Here is a 16,865-nt window from a genome sequence, read left to right as displayed (position 1 = left end):
GAGTTGTGTTCATTAAATATAAATTTAAAGCAAGGACAGGGAGCTTCAAGTGTGGAAATGAAAAGTAATGGCATCACAGTCTTTTGTTTTCTCTTTTGTAAGCCTTTAAAAGGCAACAGGAAAAGGCTTAGCAACACAAAGTTACACATCTCTGCTCCAAACGGCGATGTCAGTCCAAGCCCGTGATATGTACTGTGAATACGAGTCTTTCATCTTTGACATATAAAAAGTACTTTGAGTCTTGTCTCTCTAAACGTGTTGTCCCATTAAATTGGCTCCTGTCTTTGTTGAGCTCCTCCAGTGACTTTTCTAGTTGAGTCATTCTTTTATTAAGTGCTGTTCTCTTCAGAGCTCCAGCCATGCCACACACACACATTTAGTATAAGCACCGACTACAAAGACAAACCATTACCCAGCGGAAAAGAATTGGCTGTGAATTCAGCAACCGTGATGGCCCAAATCCTCTTTGTGTCTCTCTATAGGAGCGTTTTAGAAGTTGGGTGTTTGTCTGCTGGAGTTTCTTCTGAAAAAAACGATGACATGGGATTCAAAAGTCGTGCTTCGGGAAGTGTGTGTGTGTGTGTGTGTGTGTGTGTGTGTGTGTGTGTGTGTGTGTGTGTGTGTGTGTGTGTGTGTGTGTGTGTGTGTGTGTGTGTGTGTGTGTGTGTGTGTGTGTGTGTGTGTGTGTGTGTGTGTGTGTGTGTGTGTGTGTGTGTGTGTGTGTGTGTGTGTGTGTGTGTGTGTGTGTGTGTGTGTGTGTGTGTGTGTGTGTGTGTGTGTGTGTGTGTGTGTGTGTGTGTGTGTGTGTGTGTGTGTGTCACACGTGTTGCTGATGGGTTGCTCATCTGTTATAGTATGTTTGTGTTTTTGTCTGTATGGAGGAGTCTCAGCTCTCTATAGACATGGCTGCGATGATCTGCTCCAGTTTGTATGCCAACTTCTGCTTCCGGGCCTGTTCATCCTGCTCCAGTGCCTCAATGATCTAAAACACACAAAAACACACACAAGGGCACAAACCATGAAACTGAGGCTTGAGGTTGGTCAGCAATAGGATTCATACAAATATGCAAGTACAGATTTACAACACCAACAGCTTCCACACTTAAAATGGTTGCACATGTTGCTGCATTCGAATCATTTTTGTTCCTAATAATCTGATCAGAAGTTGATGCATATGTAAACACATAAGCAAAACCATCATTCACCGGTTCCAGCTTCTCAAAGTTATAGATTTGCTGCTTTTCCAAGTTATATCTTTGTAGTTTAAATATCCTCATCTCTTTGAATTTTGAGATGTCTATCACAGAATATTAAATTTGAAGACGCCACCTTGGACCGCTGAAAATTGTGATTTTCTCTCTTCCAGATATTTTATAGGCCAACACTATCAACTAGAATATATTGAGTCATCGTGTTGCCACACATTGCCACACATTTTAGCGCAATTGAAATGTTAATTAATTAACTTTAATGAACTGAAAGCACATTGGGAAAGGTATGAAGTTCTACAATGAAAACAAGGACCTGAGAACACCAAGACAGCGACCCAATAAACTCATCACACATCATCAGAACAATATCTTGTTCTTTTAACACAGTTGATCACTATATTTTGCACAGCCCTCCACATTAAATCTGATAAACTGTTTTTCGGTTATATTTTCCATTTACTTAGTTTTTAGTATATTTTTATTAAACATTTCTCATCGTTTGTAATAATAATCATTTTAAAATGATATTGTTTTTAAATCTTTCTATTTTTGATCCTTCTTTTATGACATATTTCCTTATACTATGTTTGCACCACGATACACCAGAGCCAAATCCTTGTGTGTGTAAACCTTGTTGGCAACAAACCTGATTCTGATTCATAAGGCAAATATTTACTGAGGTAATCTTAGTGTTTAATTTAAGAGTAATTTTGGCATTTGTATGCTGTTTGCAAATGCTTCATATTGTATTTTATTTTGCTCCAGTAACGAAAATGTTTCCCAATTTGGGATAAATAAAGTATTTCTGATTCTGTTTGGTGCTAAACAGGTAGCATACAATCAACTATTTATCAACCATTCAGAGTCGGGCCATTATTCTCTGTGGATTCATCACAAAGAGCAACACTTTTCACAACACTCATTGTCATCCTATCCTTTCATTATATACAATAGCAGATTTAACATAAACAAATTCCAACTTCAGTGGGCTAACCACACTGTCAGAACCCTACAGCACATTTCCATGTTCCAGAGTGTCGACTGGGCCTCACCTCTTGGCTGTACTTGCTGACGTAAGTGTAGATCTCATGGAGGGCACTGAGCATGTTGAACTCACTGGAGTGAAGGCGGGCCTGTTCAGCCAGATAGGCATTCATATCCTGATCACTGATGGCAGGAAGGCGGTTGATGTCAGCGTAGTACCTGAGAGGACACACACACACACACACACACACACACACACACACACACACACACACACACACACACACACACACACACACACACACACACACACACACACACACACACACACACACTGTCAGAGTCAAGGGCACAGGCATGCACATAAAAGCTTTTCTCCTCACCTAGATTCAGTCTACTGTTGTGTGAGCTCAAAGAATATCTAAAGGCGTCAGTTAGTCGGAGACATTTTGGCAGGAATAAGGAAACGTGTCACTCATAGGTTCACTCATTCAGTCACAGTGACTTCAAAACACACCAGTTTTGCTAAACAAACACACATATGATTTAATTTAGAAAAAGCTTTCACACATTCATTCTTTTACTTCCACCCCTTTTAGAGCTGCATCATTAATTGTGCCAGAATTTGCGATAATAGATTTATGCAATGCCATTTTTACATTAATTCATTGCAGGGAGATCTGTTGAACCAATCCAAGCGTTACGTCGCCCCGTATGAGCAGGCTTTACGAGTAATGGATTAGATGTTACATGATTACATAATAAGGAAAAATGATAATCAGATTACTGGTACACTCTTAGAAAATGGGAATTACTAGCAGGATTACAGTGTACTAATAAGATAAAGATCAATATAAATTAGTTGTACTGCCTGCCTTTTCTTTTTGGTTTTCATTTAGGCTACTTCCATTTCATATTATTTTACCTTTTATTTTTATGCAGTAGGTATACACTTTATTTATTAAATAAACGTTTGGTTTTAATAATTTATTAAACTAAAACACCTTTTGAAAACTACTCTGTAGGCCTATAGCATATTTTAAGATGACACATTTTTGATAAAAATATATCTTGGTTTCTTTTTTCTAAGGTTAGATTTTTCTTTTGTGGTACATAATATACTTAATCAAAAGCCATTTTATTGATATTTATTTTCCCTCTTTTTTGGGCATTGCATTTGATATTGTAGTAAACCAAAAGTGACACAACGTAATCAGGTTACATTGCTTTACCATCGTGACACTTAGATTAGGTTACTGATTACAATTGTTTTACATATAACTAGAAATTGTGCCGGAATGCATTTTTAAAGTAACTCTCTCAACCCTGTGTATGATAAATGTATAAGAGATATGGAAAAGTAATGCGGTAAATTATGAAAAAGTGCCAGCAAATGTATTACTCGGGCAGTTCTGAGAAAACCTAGTTGTGCTTGTCAAAAAAGTACATAAATAGAAACCAATGTTTGGCATAGTAAAAATACAATGAAGCTATTGAGGCTTTATCACAGAACACCGTAATAGCGAAACAACCTCTCTTAGTGACAAGCTGATTTAATAAGAAAATTGCAGAATTCTCATCTCATCAAGTGTTCTGGACACTCTATATCCAATTACAAGCCTCTTCTGGCTCCTAAAATAACGTCTAAACCTGACACTTACAATAACCTTCAACAAAAAAAACCTTATCCTATGCAAATATAACGTTAAACACAACTAAAACAAATCTAACTTTCACTTTAAACAAAGGCCCTGATTCTGAACTGGTCCTGTTGAGACTTGAGGACAAGCACACACTCCTCAGCGAGGATTTAAATAATCTTTTATATCCTTGAGAATGACATTCGATTTTGCATGAGCAGAAATACAAACACACCTTTCTACCCAGCTCTTGTAATGCGGTATGTCCTTGGCGTAGAGCAGTTTGGTTGAGGGGGAGTCTTTGCCCAGACGGTGTTCCGAAGTAGAGCAAGAGTCCATGAAGGTCTGGGCCACCACCGAGAGACAGGCATCAGTGATGCTGTTCTTATGGATGTCAAACACAAACTGCGGATTCTTGATCACATTTACCCAGAAGCGCAGGGGCAAGCTGTGGGAAATAAAAGAGTACAAAGGAGTAAGAGACAGTAAGATTTTAGCCTTAGTCTCTTTAATTTTGACCTTTTTATAAAGTTACAGTTTGTGCAAGAGAGCAAAAGTTGGTAGTTCTTCAAAGAGCAGCATAGAAACAGAATAAGATAAGGTTGCACTCTGGCATTAAGGGTTTAATAATTCAGAAATGTTCACTTGGCCCCAATTCTTTGACTGTTTTTCAGTAAAAGTCCTATAGAAAATACTGCAAGCAAGTGTCATGTCTCTACAGTCAGGCTTCCTCTCTTACCAGTTGCTCTTCCAGGTGTGACGGACGTCTGTGTCATGGATGCCGTGCTTGTCGGCCTGCTCGTCCAAGAAGTCAAACATATATTTGATAGCGAGTGGCAGGGCGGTGCCCCGACACACAGTGCTGAATAGGGTCTCAAACAGGTCATCCACAAACTTCTGCAGGGTGCCCTATAGAGAACAGAACATAGTGGTTAGACCTAGCGCTGACAGCTTGTAGTTTCTTCTTTAAATCCAACTGGAAAGGCTACAACTGCATAGAAAAGGCAACTGTAGATGAGAAAAATTGGCACAAAGTGTATAAAACAATTCCTAAATCTAACTGAACTCTGTGACATCCATTGTCTCTCATTTTGTCATCTTGTATGGTAATGCGTAATTAGTTAATTAATTTATCTCCTGCATATTTTTACTAGATTGCATGTAACATATTGTACATTTTGTTAGTAGTAGCCTCATCAGGTAGATCTCAAAAAGCATCTTGCTGCAACTGTTATATCTTTGTAATTGGAATATTTTCATATCTTTGCGTTTTGGACTGTTGCCTGACAGAACACACAATTTGAAGATGCCATCTTCAGCTGCGGGAAATTGGGGTTTTCACTTCAGACTCAAGAGTGTTGGTTGAGTCATCGTGTTGCCAACCATTGCCACACACTTTAAGGCAACCAATGTTAATTAATTAACTTGAATGAACTGAAAGCACATTGCGAATGGAATAAAGTTGTGAGACATAAACGAGGAACTCCATCAGAACTGCCAACACCATGTAAGCCATAATTTAAGTGAGTCATTTTAAAATAATTTGCTCTTCTGTTTTGTGCTAGACATGTAGCGTACAGAGGGCTTTATCAAAGGGTGATACATCTCTGTGGATTCATAACTTCTACCCATAACAATGTTATCCTTTGCTGATGTAGGAATAGCTGAATAAACGTCCAACTTCAGCCTGCTTTCCAACTGAACAATATTACCTTTGTCGCTAGTAGCCTCGTCAGGTAGATCTCTGACACCATCTTGCTGCCGCGCTCGCCCTCTTTCTGGTCGCCGTGATCGTGGTTCTTGACTAAGTGCCAAACCTTGACCCCGCTCTCCATGTCAGGGGTAAGCATGGGCACACGGGAGTGGGGGCTGTCAGGGCTGGTGGGCGTGGAGCGGAAGGGAACGTCCACACCTAGATGTTTAAATGTGAGATAAGCAGAATAATAATTCTGAAAGGCTCTAGGTGTAGTTTGTAGAGAGAATACTTCTTGTTTGATAACAGAGGAAAAAAATCACATTTGTCTCTCGGATATGAATTTAAGGCGCATTGTCTCTTCGTGATCTGCAAGTGAGCATGTTGGGTCTGTGTGTTCAGACTGTGTAATCATTTGCTGCCATTCTCTCATTGGTTGTCATAGTAATGATGCAGACGTGCACTCATTGACTAAATACTTGTTTTCTATTCTAGCTCTGATCCTCACTTTCTGTCACTTTGTGCTTTCTTCTCTTTTTGTCATCATGTTTGCTGTTTCATGTATTTTCTAAAATATTTGAAATCTCATATGACAGACAAGTGTGAGTTGTATCCTTAGATAGCTGTCTCTGATTATAGCTCAGTAGTTTGTATAGATCTAAAGTGATAAGACTGGATGAATGTTTTTGAAAATAACACTTTTCTGTATGTGCTGTAAAACACTATCTGCTAATGTGCGTTACTACAGGCTGATGAGTGACAGCAACAGATGGAGCAACACTGCTGTGAGCTGAATGAATATTAAGTGTTTGTTTTGTTTTTTTGAACAGCACTGACCGTATCTGCTAATGCTGCGTGGGAAGCTGGCTGAGCAAGGAATATTGAAAGAAGACATCTGTTTGGGCACTAAGGCCACCACGCAGCGCTCCGACACCTGGAAGACAAAGGTTAGGCATGTCTATTATTTTTATGAATAAGTGGAATGAATGCATCTGTAGGTCAAGAGAAATGATGGCTTGAATTCAAAAGCTTATGAATAGTCAGTTGAATCACTAGACATATAATTGGACTGTACATCATGGCCTTAAGTTAAATTCACATGCATATATGCTCCATCATCATCGAATATACAGAAATCAAATCAGCATTCATCAGCTTTAACTACCGAATAGGACTAAACTTATTCATATTACAAATGCATACTGTAGAATACACTTTGCTTGAACTTAAAGTCAGAACACTTAGCTATACATCAACCTTCAAAGTTAAACTAAAACTGGATGAAGTGAGAGTATTTCATCTTTGAGAAAAGAAGAAATTCTCTTCACCGAAAATAATCCTCAGAGTGAAGGTTAAATACAGCCAAGGTGAAGGAATTTAAACTGTGTCCGACACATATTTATTTCCTTTACCTCTTGTGTGTATTTTACATCTAGAATAAGAGGGCACAGTTGTCTTAATTTTGTCTCAAAGGGGCCCTGTTTGGGGGGATTTCCCTTTTCTGTAGTGTGTTATATTTTTTGTGCATGTAAATGATCTGCAAGGCTAAAATCCCAAAGTTCCCTCCAGAGGTAGATTTTTTTCCAAACACTCTCCCACTGTCTGAAGCGCCTCCATTGGACTCCATTGTTTACATCCATAACATAGTGACATCACTATGTAACACTCACGCTTCTATTGGCCAGCGTTCCAACACACTGTACGTGATTGGCTCTTATTGACCATCCACAATAGAGTACGCCAGCTAACCAATCAGAGCATAATGGGCTCTGGTTTCAGACAGAGGTTGAAAAGAAGTACTGCAGCACAGGCAGTATGAGAAAAATAAAGACCTTTTTGAACATTAAGGCATAAAACATGTCACAGTAGAGGCAGAACATACAAATATGGACCTGAAAATTAGCATCATAAGGCTGCTTTAAGTATAAAATATATAGTATATCGGTCGGTTTGATAGAGTTTATCGGCTCTGGAATGTTTTTGAGTAAAAATGTTCAGCTGAAGGTCAGTGAAAGTGGCGGTCCTACATTTTGTCATTTCTTGGTCCCAGGTAGATACTGTACTGTAGCTGCGTTTTGTTGTCTGACACGTGAACAAAATTCCCACTACTGTTCTGCATGAGCTATAAAATGTGGCTAATACAAATCAAGTTTAGCAACGCAACAAATATTTCCAAAACCTGTAACAGGGTTAAGAATAAAGGAGAGAAATTCTTTATCTCCTTGCAGATAAAAAATAATCTTGTCAAAAACGTGCTAAAATTCAGATTTCCTTTCTCTTTATTTATCTCTTTGACTAAACAAAAGTATGCTCCCTTGAAATGCTTGCTGTGTGCCAGTGTTACATTTGGCCCAAAGCTGATAGTGAGGACAGACATTTGAGTGACAGCGGAGCGGGATGACTCATCTGAGTTTTGTGACCTGTGTAGTCGTATTTATGAGCTGAAAAAAAGATGTTGTAAAAGACCCAGGAGCACGAGTGCATGTTCGGTTGACTAAGCTTGCTTGCGACCAAGGGGTTGACAAAATGTTGGCAGGAGTGTGGGGGGGGTTACTCATTCATATATGAATATGAATGAGTAACGCTGTGTCCTTCATCAACAATATCTAGTGGGATGCCCTTGATCAACTGGATAATCACAGGCTTTAAAAAACAGATTCAGGCTTTCTAAGAGTGAACTGGCTCTGTGATTTATCATGAGTTGGAGCTGAAGTCAATTGAAGGAAATGAGTCTGCAACTATGTTTCATAATTTGAAAATCATTCACCATTCAAAGCATGAATCACTTAAACTAGCAAGCCTTACATAAAAACATAATACATGTGTTTGATCTGGTTTACAGTTTTTATGTATTTTGAAGTTGAATATCTTTGGATTCTGGACGTTAATTGGACAACAGAAGCAATTTATGTATATCCCGTTTGGCTCAGGGAAATGCTAATAGACATCTCTAAGTATTTTTTATGACATGCTGTAGACAAAATAATTGATCTTCTATTCAAGTAGATTCTTTCTTTAATAATAAATAAAACACTGAATGGCAGCCATTGGTTAAACGTTGACTTTTTTCATTGCTCAACAAAACACACTAAGTCACACTAAGCTTCATTTTGCTTCTTTAATGGTGGTGTATTGACATTATTGACAGACCTGGTAGTGCATGAGTGTGTTGAGTCTCTTCCAGTCGCTCTCTATCTTGGTGGTGATGTCCTCATCCTGCAGGACCACACGCGCTGTTCTGCCCTGCCGCCACTCTGAAGGAAAAAGCAGTCAATAATGAATGTGTGACATTTGTCATTTTGGGAATGTTTTATATCCTAAGTGCCTGACAGTTTGTCTAATGTCCATCGTCTGTCTTGCAATGTTCTGCTGTTGTGTGCTGCAGGTGAACTTCAGTTATCCTTTTGTGCTATGTTAGTTTGCTCTTGCAATTTTAGCAAGCTGTCACCCGTAGCTAAACGGCTGCATGTGCATTTCTTTCTTGATTGTGATTTGGTAAACACAATACAAATGACACAGTGTGTTCACAGAGATTTAAGCTACCCAAAGTAACAAGGAAGAAACTGATCCTCTCCAAATCCTTCACCTATAAGAGCTCCTTTAAAGTGTAAAACTACAAACCCAGAGCAGAATCAGACACTACCTTTGAAGGTGCGTGTCGGGTGGATTTGTGCCAAGTCATTCAGAATTAGATGACATGTTGTGGGCGTAAGCCTAAGTGTAGGTGAGCTGTCAGTAAGGTTTAACATCAGTGTTGTTGAGTGTTGCTGTGGTTGGGGCTGTAAACAGGTAGGAGGAAGTTGTCTTCCGGAAATTGATTTGGAGCCCTTTGTTGATGTCAAACGTCTTCAGTGCAGCATCTGTGATAACTCCCCTGACATGCCCACTACAAGTGGTACTCTTCCCACCTGTCATTATTCCAACATATCATGTTCCATGGCAAGTTTTCAGTCTATCTCTCATTATAGATATAACTAGACTTCACCAGTAGAATTGTACCCAAAGCAGCCTCACCCAGATCCATGTCTGCAGCCCGTGGTCGCTGTGAGTAGGGCATGTTCTTGTACACCGCATCCAGGATCTTCTCCTTTACCTGGGTAATGGTGTCACAGTTGAGCACCTTGACAGGGATTTCGGGGCTGTTCTCATTGTCTGGGTTCACACAGCTCAGCGTCTGGGGATGCGGGATATAGAGGAGGAAAGGAGGGGGCAGGGAGAAGTAAGAAAAAAAGGCAGAGGGAAAGGTGTTACTTGCTAGGAATGTCCTTTCATTACATACTCCTCACCAAACTGTCCTGGTGGAGAGGATCGAGGCCAGAAATGTAATTTCACACCTCCAGGATGTGGCTGTGCAGCTCCAGCAGGGGCATTACACAAGTAATGAGACACAGCCTCTCAGACTCTCCGACATGGATATCAGAGAGGTGTCATCCTGTCGCTGGCTGCCTCTGCTGCGGCGCTAAAGCCTGAGGGGGAACTTATTCTGACTGGCTACTGGAGGAACCCAGCCGGCTTGATTTTAATGGAAAAGTATAAAGAAAGAGGCATGTTGTGTATATAGGTGGCCCTACTGCATTACCCTTTATTCCAAAGCATACACTTTGTAAACTCAGTATTTCTAATTATCTGTTTAAATGTGTCTTTGTTTTATTTCATTACTTTTCCACTTATTTGTGAAGCCAGACTGTCTTAAAGTTTAAATCCTAGATAAGTGTTTTTTAACCTGGGGGTCAGAACCCTCAAGACGGTCGCAAGATTATTTCTGGGGGGTCCACAGATGTTGTGGGACAAAAAAAAAAACATTACATAAAAATAAATACAAAAATGCAATACAGTTTAGACGGGGAATATGTACTATTACTGTACCATTCATGTGCTTAGCTTTGGGGCTTACACCAATAACATTTGCTGGTATATCTTCTATAATAGTCATAACAATAGTGACATGTTCACCTTTTTGGAGCGATCAATGCGTTTGTATGGGAGGGTCAGGATCGCCAACTTGAATATTCTGGGGGGTTTGATGTTTGGATGAACCTATGGATGTGTATATAGAGAACTCGATACAGCGTTGGATGCCGGGCCCCATTCATTCATATGGGAGTTGCTCAGTGGCGGATTAAGCCCAAAATGGAGTGATTGTAGATTCCAAAAGTACTGATATGTTGGCCCATAGAGCGTGTTCACTTGGGTCTTCTGTAAGCCTGGTCTCCGATCTACTGCTCTCGGCACAGTCAGATGAATTGTGAGAGAAAAAAACTGGGATTTGCCTTTTAGCGCATTTTACAATTTGTTTACCCCGAAGATTTAAACAAGGGCTATAAAAGTAATAGTAACGTTTGGCCTCTACGAAAACATGCTTAAACGGCCGGCGCACTTCCTCAGGGCTTGGGTCACAGCTATGTTATCTTCTTTGGCTTGACATGATGGCCATCTGAGTATTTCACATTATTTATCCACTCCCTTCATGTTGTTGAAGCTCCTTATATTCAAAGTATCCACAAAATGCTACATTTCTGAGGATCTATCAAGGCTCTTTCAAAGTGATGTTCACAAATTAATACAAACAATCTATTTGATTCCCCCCCCCCCCCCTTTTTTTCCTCATGTCTTTATGACTCACCAGCGTCTTGTATTCAATCTGCTGTCTGATGAGCTTGTCCTCGCTGAGGGAATAGCGAGCCTCTCCAGTGATGGAGTCTATGGGTCCCTTCTCCATTTGCTGTTTGATGGCACAGAACAGCATGAAGAGAGGCTCGCCAGCACACTCCTTTGTTTTGGAAGGGAACCCAGGGATTAGAGGGAAAGGTGGGAGAAAGAAATATAAGACATGAGAAAGAAATAAAGGAGAGAGATCTGTATTAATCAGCGCAGACGATGAGACTCAGTAACTAGAGCATGGCACACCAAACATGAGAAAGGGAGCTTTTTCTCTTGTGTGAATTTCAAAACAAGAGAAAGTGTGACCCTGCGGGAAACCGTTATCTCTCAACAATGTCTACAAAACTCATCAATATCTCAATGTTAAATTGACAGCAGTCAATTCTAAAATCGATGCTTGTCGTTTTAAAATGCAATGTCGTAGTCTATCACATTGACACCTGTAGCGATAAGGCGTGAAAGGGATTTCAATTTACCTTGAGAAATTTGTGTAGCAAGAAGGCAAACCAATTTGTCAGCATCTTCTCCGCCACAGACTCAGTTCTGCAAGACAAGAAGAAAGCACACTCATTTGTTAGCAGGAGTCGTCCCATAGAGAGCGGCAGTGCTCTGATTATTCTTTTATAATTTAAGACGTTAGAAGAGCCCGGCATTGTTGAAACCAAAAAAACATGACATGGAGAGTTTACAGAGAAATACCATCCTTACTCAGTCGCTCGGTCTCAAAGGACACATACTCTGATACAGTCTGCTGTAAGTTAAGTGCCGCCGGTGCACAATGTATTTGGGTCATGACATAATTGTGCAGACACAACTTAGATGTCCACTTCAAGCCCTTTCACTTTTCTTCCTTGCTATGACTGCACTTAGCTACTTCACGAGCCCAGATAGAAAAGCTGTAAAGGCTCTTCTGAATCTGATCGAACTCCTGCAGTTTTATAGACACCCCTGTTTCCCTTTACTTTACCTGCTTTCTGTCTGCCATTGTTTTTTTTCGGTCCTAACCTGCATTTCAAGCCTAACCTGTGTTGACTCGACTGTTGACAGCATCCCATTAAATTGTAGTGTTTCCGCAAGAGCAGCATGTTTGGGCTAACAAGTTCTTGTTGAACCCGCTCCCATGTGAACCCATCCTTATATTTAATGAGTGTGATTCAGATTTAGAAAGCCCTCTTTTTCAAAAAAGGAAAAAAGAAACCTCATGAAACATTCAGTAGGCCAGTTTCAGCTCGGAAAACAATCTGCAGATATCCAGAGGTGAAGGAAAGAGGGAGAGAGGCGAGAGAACGGAGGACAGGAGAGGTGGCGGGGGGAAGAAACGTAAGCTACAGCTGAATGTTTCATGAGTAGCACGCAGAAGATAATTTAGACTGACATAGACCATGCCGCCGCTGCACTCTCTCGTCCACATTAGGTTCTCTTCCTCTGCCAGTCCCTCCCACTCTCACTCACTTTACCTCTCCTGTCTCTTTCACCTGTTCCTCAGACTCTTAACGGCTATTTCACGCCGCTGAACAAAACAAAGCTCAACAGAGGTGGGCTTTCCTTCACTGGCCTAGTTACTCATCCAAGAGAAGTGTCGTAACTGGGCTCGAAAGAACAATGCACAGAGGTATGATCTATGCTAAAAGATAAGCAGTGTTATTCAGTACTTGGCAGGTGTGAGATAGAAAAGGTCTCTCTAGGTGAAATCCTCTGGCCACACTGGAAAATATAGACGGAGAAAGTAAGGGAAACATAGTTTTTACTTAAAGTTCCTGATATGTACATGGAATGTTTGTAGGTAGCCAAGATGTGCTTAACCATTAGAGGTAAGTAGTAATGTGTTATATTGCATGTGTGCTTGTAAATGATCCTCAAAGGCTAAAATCGCAAAGTTCACTCCAGAGGGAGTTTCTCTCTCCCCCCCCCCCCACCCCGCCACCCCCCTTAAGTGCCTCCATTGTACTGTAGTCCTTTGTTGACCTCTGTTACATAATGACATCATTCTGTTACACTCACACTTCTATTGGCTAGTGCTCCAACACATTCTAAGTGATAGCCTAAGGGGCCGGACATCTCTAAGAGGTTGACTACAGAAACTCACAACAGAGCCGTCGATCTAACCAATCAGAGGCTCTGGGCTCTGGTTTCAGACAGAGAGTGAAAAGAGGTGCTGCAGCACAGGCAGTATGAGAAAAATAAAGAGCTTTTTGCACAGTAGCGGCTAAAAATACAAATATGAACCTTGAAATTAGCATAATAGGGCCACTTTAATTTTCTCAGCAACTTCAAATAAGCTGTCTGAAAGCGTAAACTGGGCCTCCTAAGTCACTTCTCTCCACTCCTTTTTTGATGAATTTAACGAAAAGGTATTTTTCCAAAAAGCTACAATAAATAGCTTTTTGCAACTCTTTTTATAGTACTTCTGGTTTACCTGCGGAGGAGTAGTTTGGGGTGGTTCTTGCTCTCCAGGTTGCGTTCTATGAGATCGGAGAGCAGGTGTTTGAGGATATCTGTAGCATACTCCAGCCGGCCCTGCAGAGCGGTCATGATGAGCGAGGCAACGTAGCCGCGGTCACGCATGGAAAAGGAGCGCTGCAGCTCCAGTGTGCGGATGAATGTCAGCAGGAAAACCTTGTTATTCACCAGCTGAGCAAACTGCTTCAAGGCTTTCTCCACATTTGCCTGTCCGCTTCCCGGCACCTACACGCATCATGCATTTTTGCACAGACACAAAGAAGCACATGCTCATTAGGTAATGCTCACTGAAGGATGAGAGAAGTCATAATGTGGACAGAGCAACATGAAGACAGAATAAATATCTACAGAAATTCTCATGAACATGAAAAAACAGAACCATTGAAAAACAGACCACCCCCCAGAGAGCAACTTGTGGTTTATAAGAATTGGATCAAAAACACAATCGATATAACGAATACAAGACACATTTATTCATTTAACTGAAAAAGGATAGTACGATCCCTTAAAATGCAATCAGACAGGCTCCTTAAAAATATACTGTGTAACCATCATGTTCAAATAATGAAAATGCAAAGGGCTGGATGTTTAAAGTTTCTCAGAAATAAGTAGAACTAAACCCCAGAGGTCAGGACAAAAATCAAAACAATTGGGCCATGTCAAAGAACATCATGAAATGTGATGATATATAGGGGTTCTTTGAAAAGAAAACAAATGCTACACTAGACCAGTAAGAAATAGGACATACCAGCAGTCGAACAATGCTTATGGAATTTATTGAACTGAATTGACTAAAATGTAAATCTATCTACATGATTACTGAACAGTTGTAGAACAATATTTTGATAGGAGAAGTTTGCCTCAAAATATGTGCATGACTGAGACTAAGGGATGTAGAAAACGTCTCAAAAATCTACCCACAATCCAGCTGATGTAGCTTCCAAAAAACAAACCAACCTCCAACCGCAGTGAGTACACTGACATTTGCTCACACTGCTTGTTCGACAACAGTTTGACAGCACTTGCCAACAAGCCAAAATCAATTCATTTTGGAGTATACTAGAGCCTTAAGGTCAAGATGTCAGAAAAATAGTTGAAAGTTGACTCGAGTGCAGCAGCCGTGCTTCAAAGGTTTCTTACCTCCAGCTCTCTGAGCACGGGGTGATCATCGATGCCGGGGAAGAGAACCCTCATGGCGTAAGTGCGATAGTCGAGGTAAGGGATGCCGGCTCTGTCCAGATCACTGGTTAACTCGTTGATGTCTGTCTGCAGCTCTGCAAATGCTAAATATGACAGAGGAATGCCTTAAACATTTTGCGGAACACGTTGCAACATGAGTCTTTTTGGATGAGTATTTTTATTACCCAACTGTTTCTGATTAAAATGGTTTGTCAAACACTACTGGATTCAGGAAGCGTTGCAATGTAGAGTTCACATGATATTACTAAAGAAATCCATATAGAGCATATATTACATTTTGGGTTTGTCCCTTTTTTTTATCTTGTTACCTTGTTTTCTCAAAATACAGTTATCCAAAAACATAGCTAAGTAAAGCTACCATTAATGAATATTAAAATATTCTCAAGCCAATACATTTATCTTTAATAACACTAAACCATTTTGTCAACACGGGTCAGCATTTATTAAAACATTAGTTCTCAACAGGTGGCGCTATATCTTTGTATAGGGACATGTAATAAACAGGAATTATGAGAGTTTAGAAGAAGAATAAGGAACCCTTAATCGTCCCACAGAGGGGAAATACACATTCTGTATTTGACCCATCCTAGCTTTAGGTGCAGTGGGCTGCCATAAGTATTGCACCCGGGGAGCTCAGTGCGGGGAGTGCTAAGGGACACTTCGGTAACACTTGGTCATTCGGGGACTTGAATCGGTGACCTTCCGGTTATCAAGCCAAGTCCCTATGGACTTCGCCACCACCACCACATTTAATCCCCAAGATCAGTTTTCTCACCTTCCTTGCACTCCAGAGCTACGCGGGACTCCAGATTATCCATCTGCATCTGCAGGCGCTTCAGAGTCAGATCGTTCTCATGTGATTTCCGTCTGTAGGCCAGCAGGACGATTATGACGATGATGAGGAGCAGACCACCTCCAGCTGTGATACTGAATATGGCAGGAAGTGTGAGCAGGCTGTCTGACCGGATGTGAACTTCTCCTGGAGAGATGTGTAGTCCTCCTACTTGGACCTGAAAAATGATATTTATAATGCAGACGTAAGCACGATATTTCAAAACAGTGTTGAAAATCCTAAAGCAACAATGAACATCACTAATGGAAAGGCTGGCCTGAATTCAAAACATTGTTGCTGAAGAATTGAATTGGCACATACAATAGAGATATGGACCAGTTTCCTGAACAATTGCCTTGAAAGGAAACCTTTTTTTCTTTTTTAAGTTCCAGACACATCAGCTTTCTTTTTTTACAGCTCCTTTCTCATTATTTGTAGGAGTGCCTGTCAATAATTCTGTGGGGCAATGTAATGTAATTGGGAACCCACCAGACCATGAGTGACAGACAATGACAGAAAGCCAGCGACTAACTGAAAGCCTGTCAGTGACCCACAAACGCAGTGACGTACAAACAGTGACCCACATCCACAATGAGAGGCGATCAGACGCTCAGAAAACCACAATATAGGGACACACTCTATGGACTGACCAGGACTTTGTGCTGCCCGGTGAGGTTGGGTGGCTCGCAGAGTAACTGAGTGTCGGACACAGTGAGGGAGCAGGGCGTGTCTCCAATCAGCACCGTGTAATTCAGCCGGGCTCCACCAGAAGCAGACGGCACCAGGTTACGTCCCTGCAACACAGTTAGAGAAGCAATAAAGCAAAAACTCAGACAATAACATAAAATTAGACATAGAAGACAACTAAAATGATATAGCAATTTAATAGGACTCAAACAATGTTGTGATCTGGAGCATTGTGAGGATGTTTTTTTAAACAGTACAGTAAATATATACGGTACATCAAAGGCTTTATTGTTTAAGCACAATGTGTAGAGCGAAGTTGTTGGCAAGGACATTAATATATATACAGTGGTATGCAAAAGTTTGGGCACCCCTCTGAGATTTCATGACAATTTGCTTTTCCTTTATAATAGAAGATCACAGCAACAACATTTGTTTTCCTACAAAGATGTAGACGTTTTAGTGTTTTCCAGACCAAAATTCTTAGGGTAGCATTACAT

General features: G+C 40.6%; 1 protein-coding gene across 1 annotated transcript in view; it reads right to left on the bottom strand.

Moving 5' to 3' along the window:
• Positions 1-795: 795 nt before the first annotated feature.
• LOC134883541 (plexin-A2-like) overlaps positions 796-16,865 on the bottom strand; it is a 74,022-nt gene continuing 57,952 nt past the window's right edge. Inside the window, exons 19-32 of the mRNA XM_063911941.1 lie at positions 16,332-16,475; positions 15,625-15,859; positions 14,790-14,932; positions 13,606-13,874; positions 11,666-11,732; positions 11,152-11,298; positions 9,543-9,702; positions 8,679-8,782; positions 6,366-6,462; positions 5,548-5,747; positions 4,575-4,744; positions 4,071-4,283; positions 2,264-2,414; positions 796-982 (exon numbers count right to left, since the gene is read on the bottom strand). Of these exons, the coding sequence (XP_063768011.1) occupies positions 887-982; positions 2,264-2,414; positions 4,071-4,283; positions 4,575-4,744; positions 5,548-5,747; positions 6,366-6,462; positions 8,679-8,782; positions 9,543-9,702; positions 11,152-11,298; positions 11,666-11,732; positions 13,606-13,874; positions 14,790-14,932; positions 15,625-15,859; positions 16,332-16,475 (2,196 nt within the window). The 3' untranslated portion in view covers positions 796-886. The remainder of the gene's footprint in view (positions 983-2,263; positions 2,415-4,070; positions 4,284-4,574; positions 4,745-5,547; positions 5,748-6,365; positions 6,463-8,678; positions 8,783-9,542; positions 9,703-11,151; positions 11,299-11,665; positions 11,733-13,605; positions 13,875-14,789; positions 14,933-15,624; positions 15,860-16,331; positions 16,476-16,865) is intronic.

This window comes from Eleginops maclovinus, chromosome 20, assembly GCF_036324505.1.
Source record: "Eleginops maclovinus isolate JMC-PN-2008 ecotype Puerto Natales chromosome 20, JC_Emac_rtc_rv5, whole genome shotgun sequence".
NCBI classification, from domain to species: Eukaryota; Metazoa; Chordata; class Actinopteri; order Perciformes; family Eleginopidae; genus Eleginops; species Eleginops maclovinus.
This window is presented reverse-complemented; position numbering and strand designations above follow the sequence as displayed.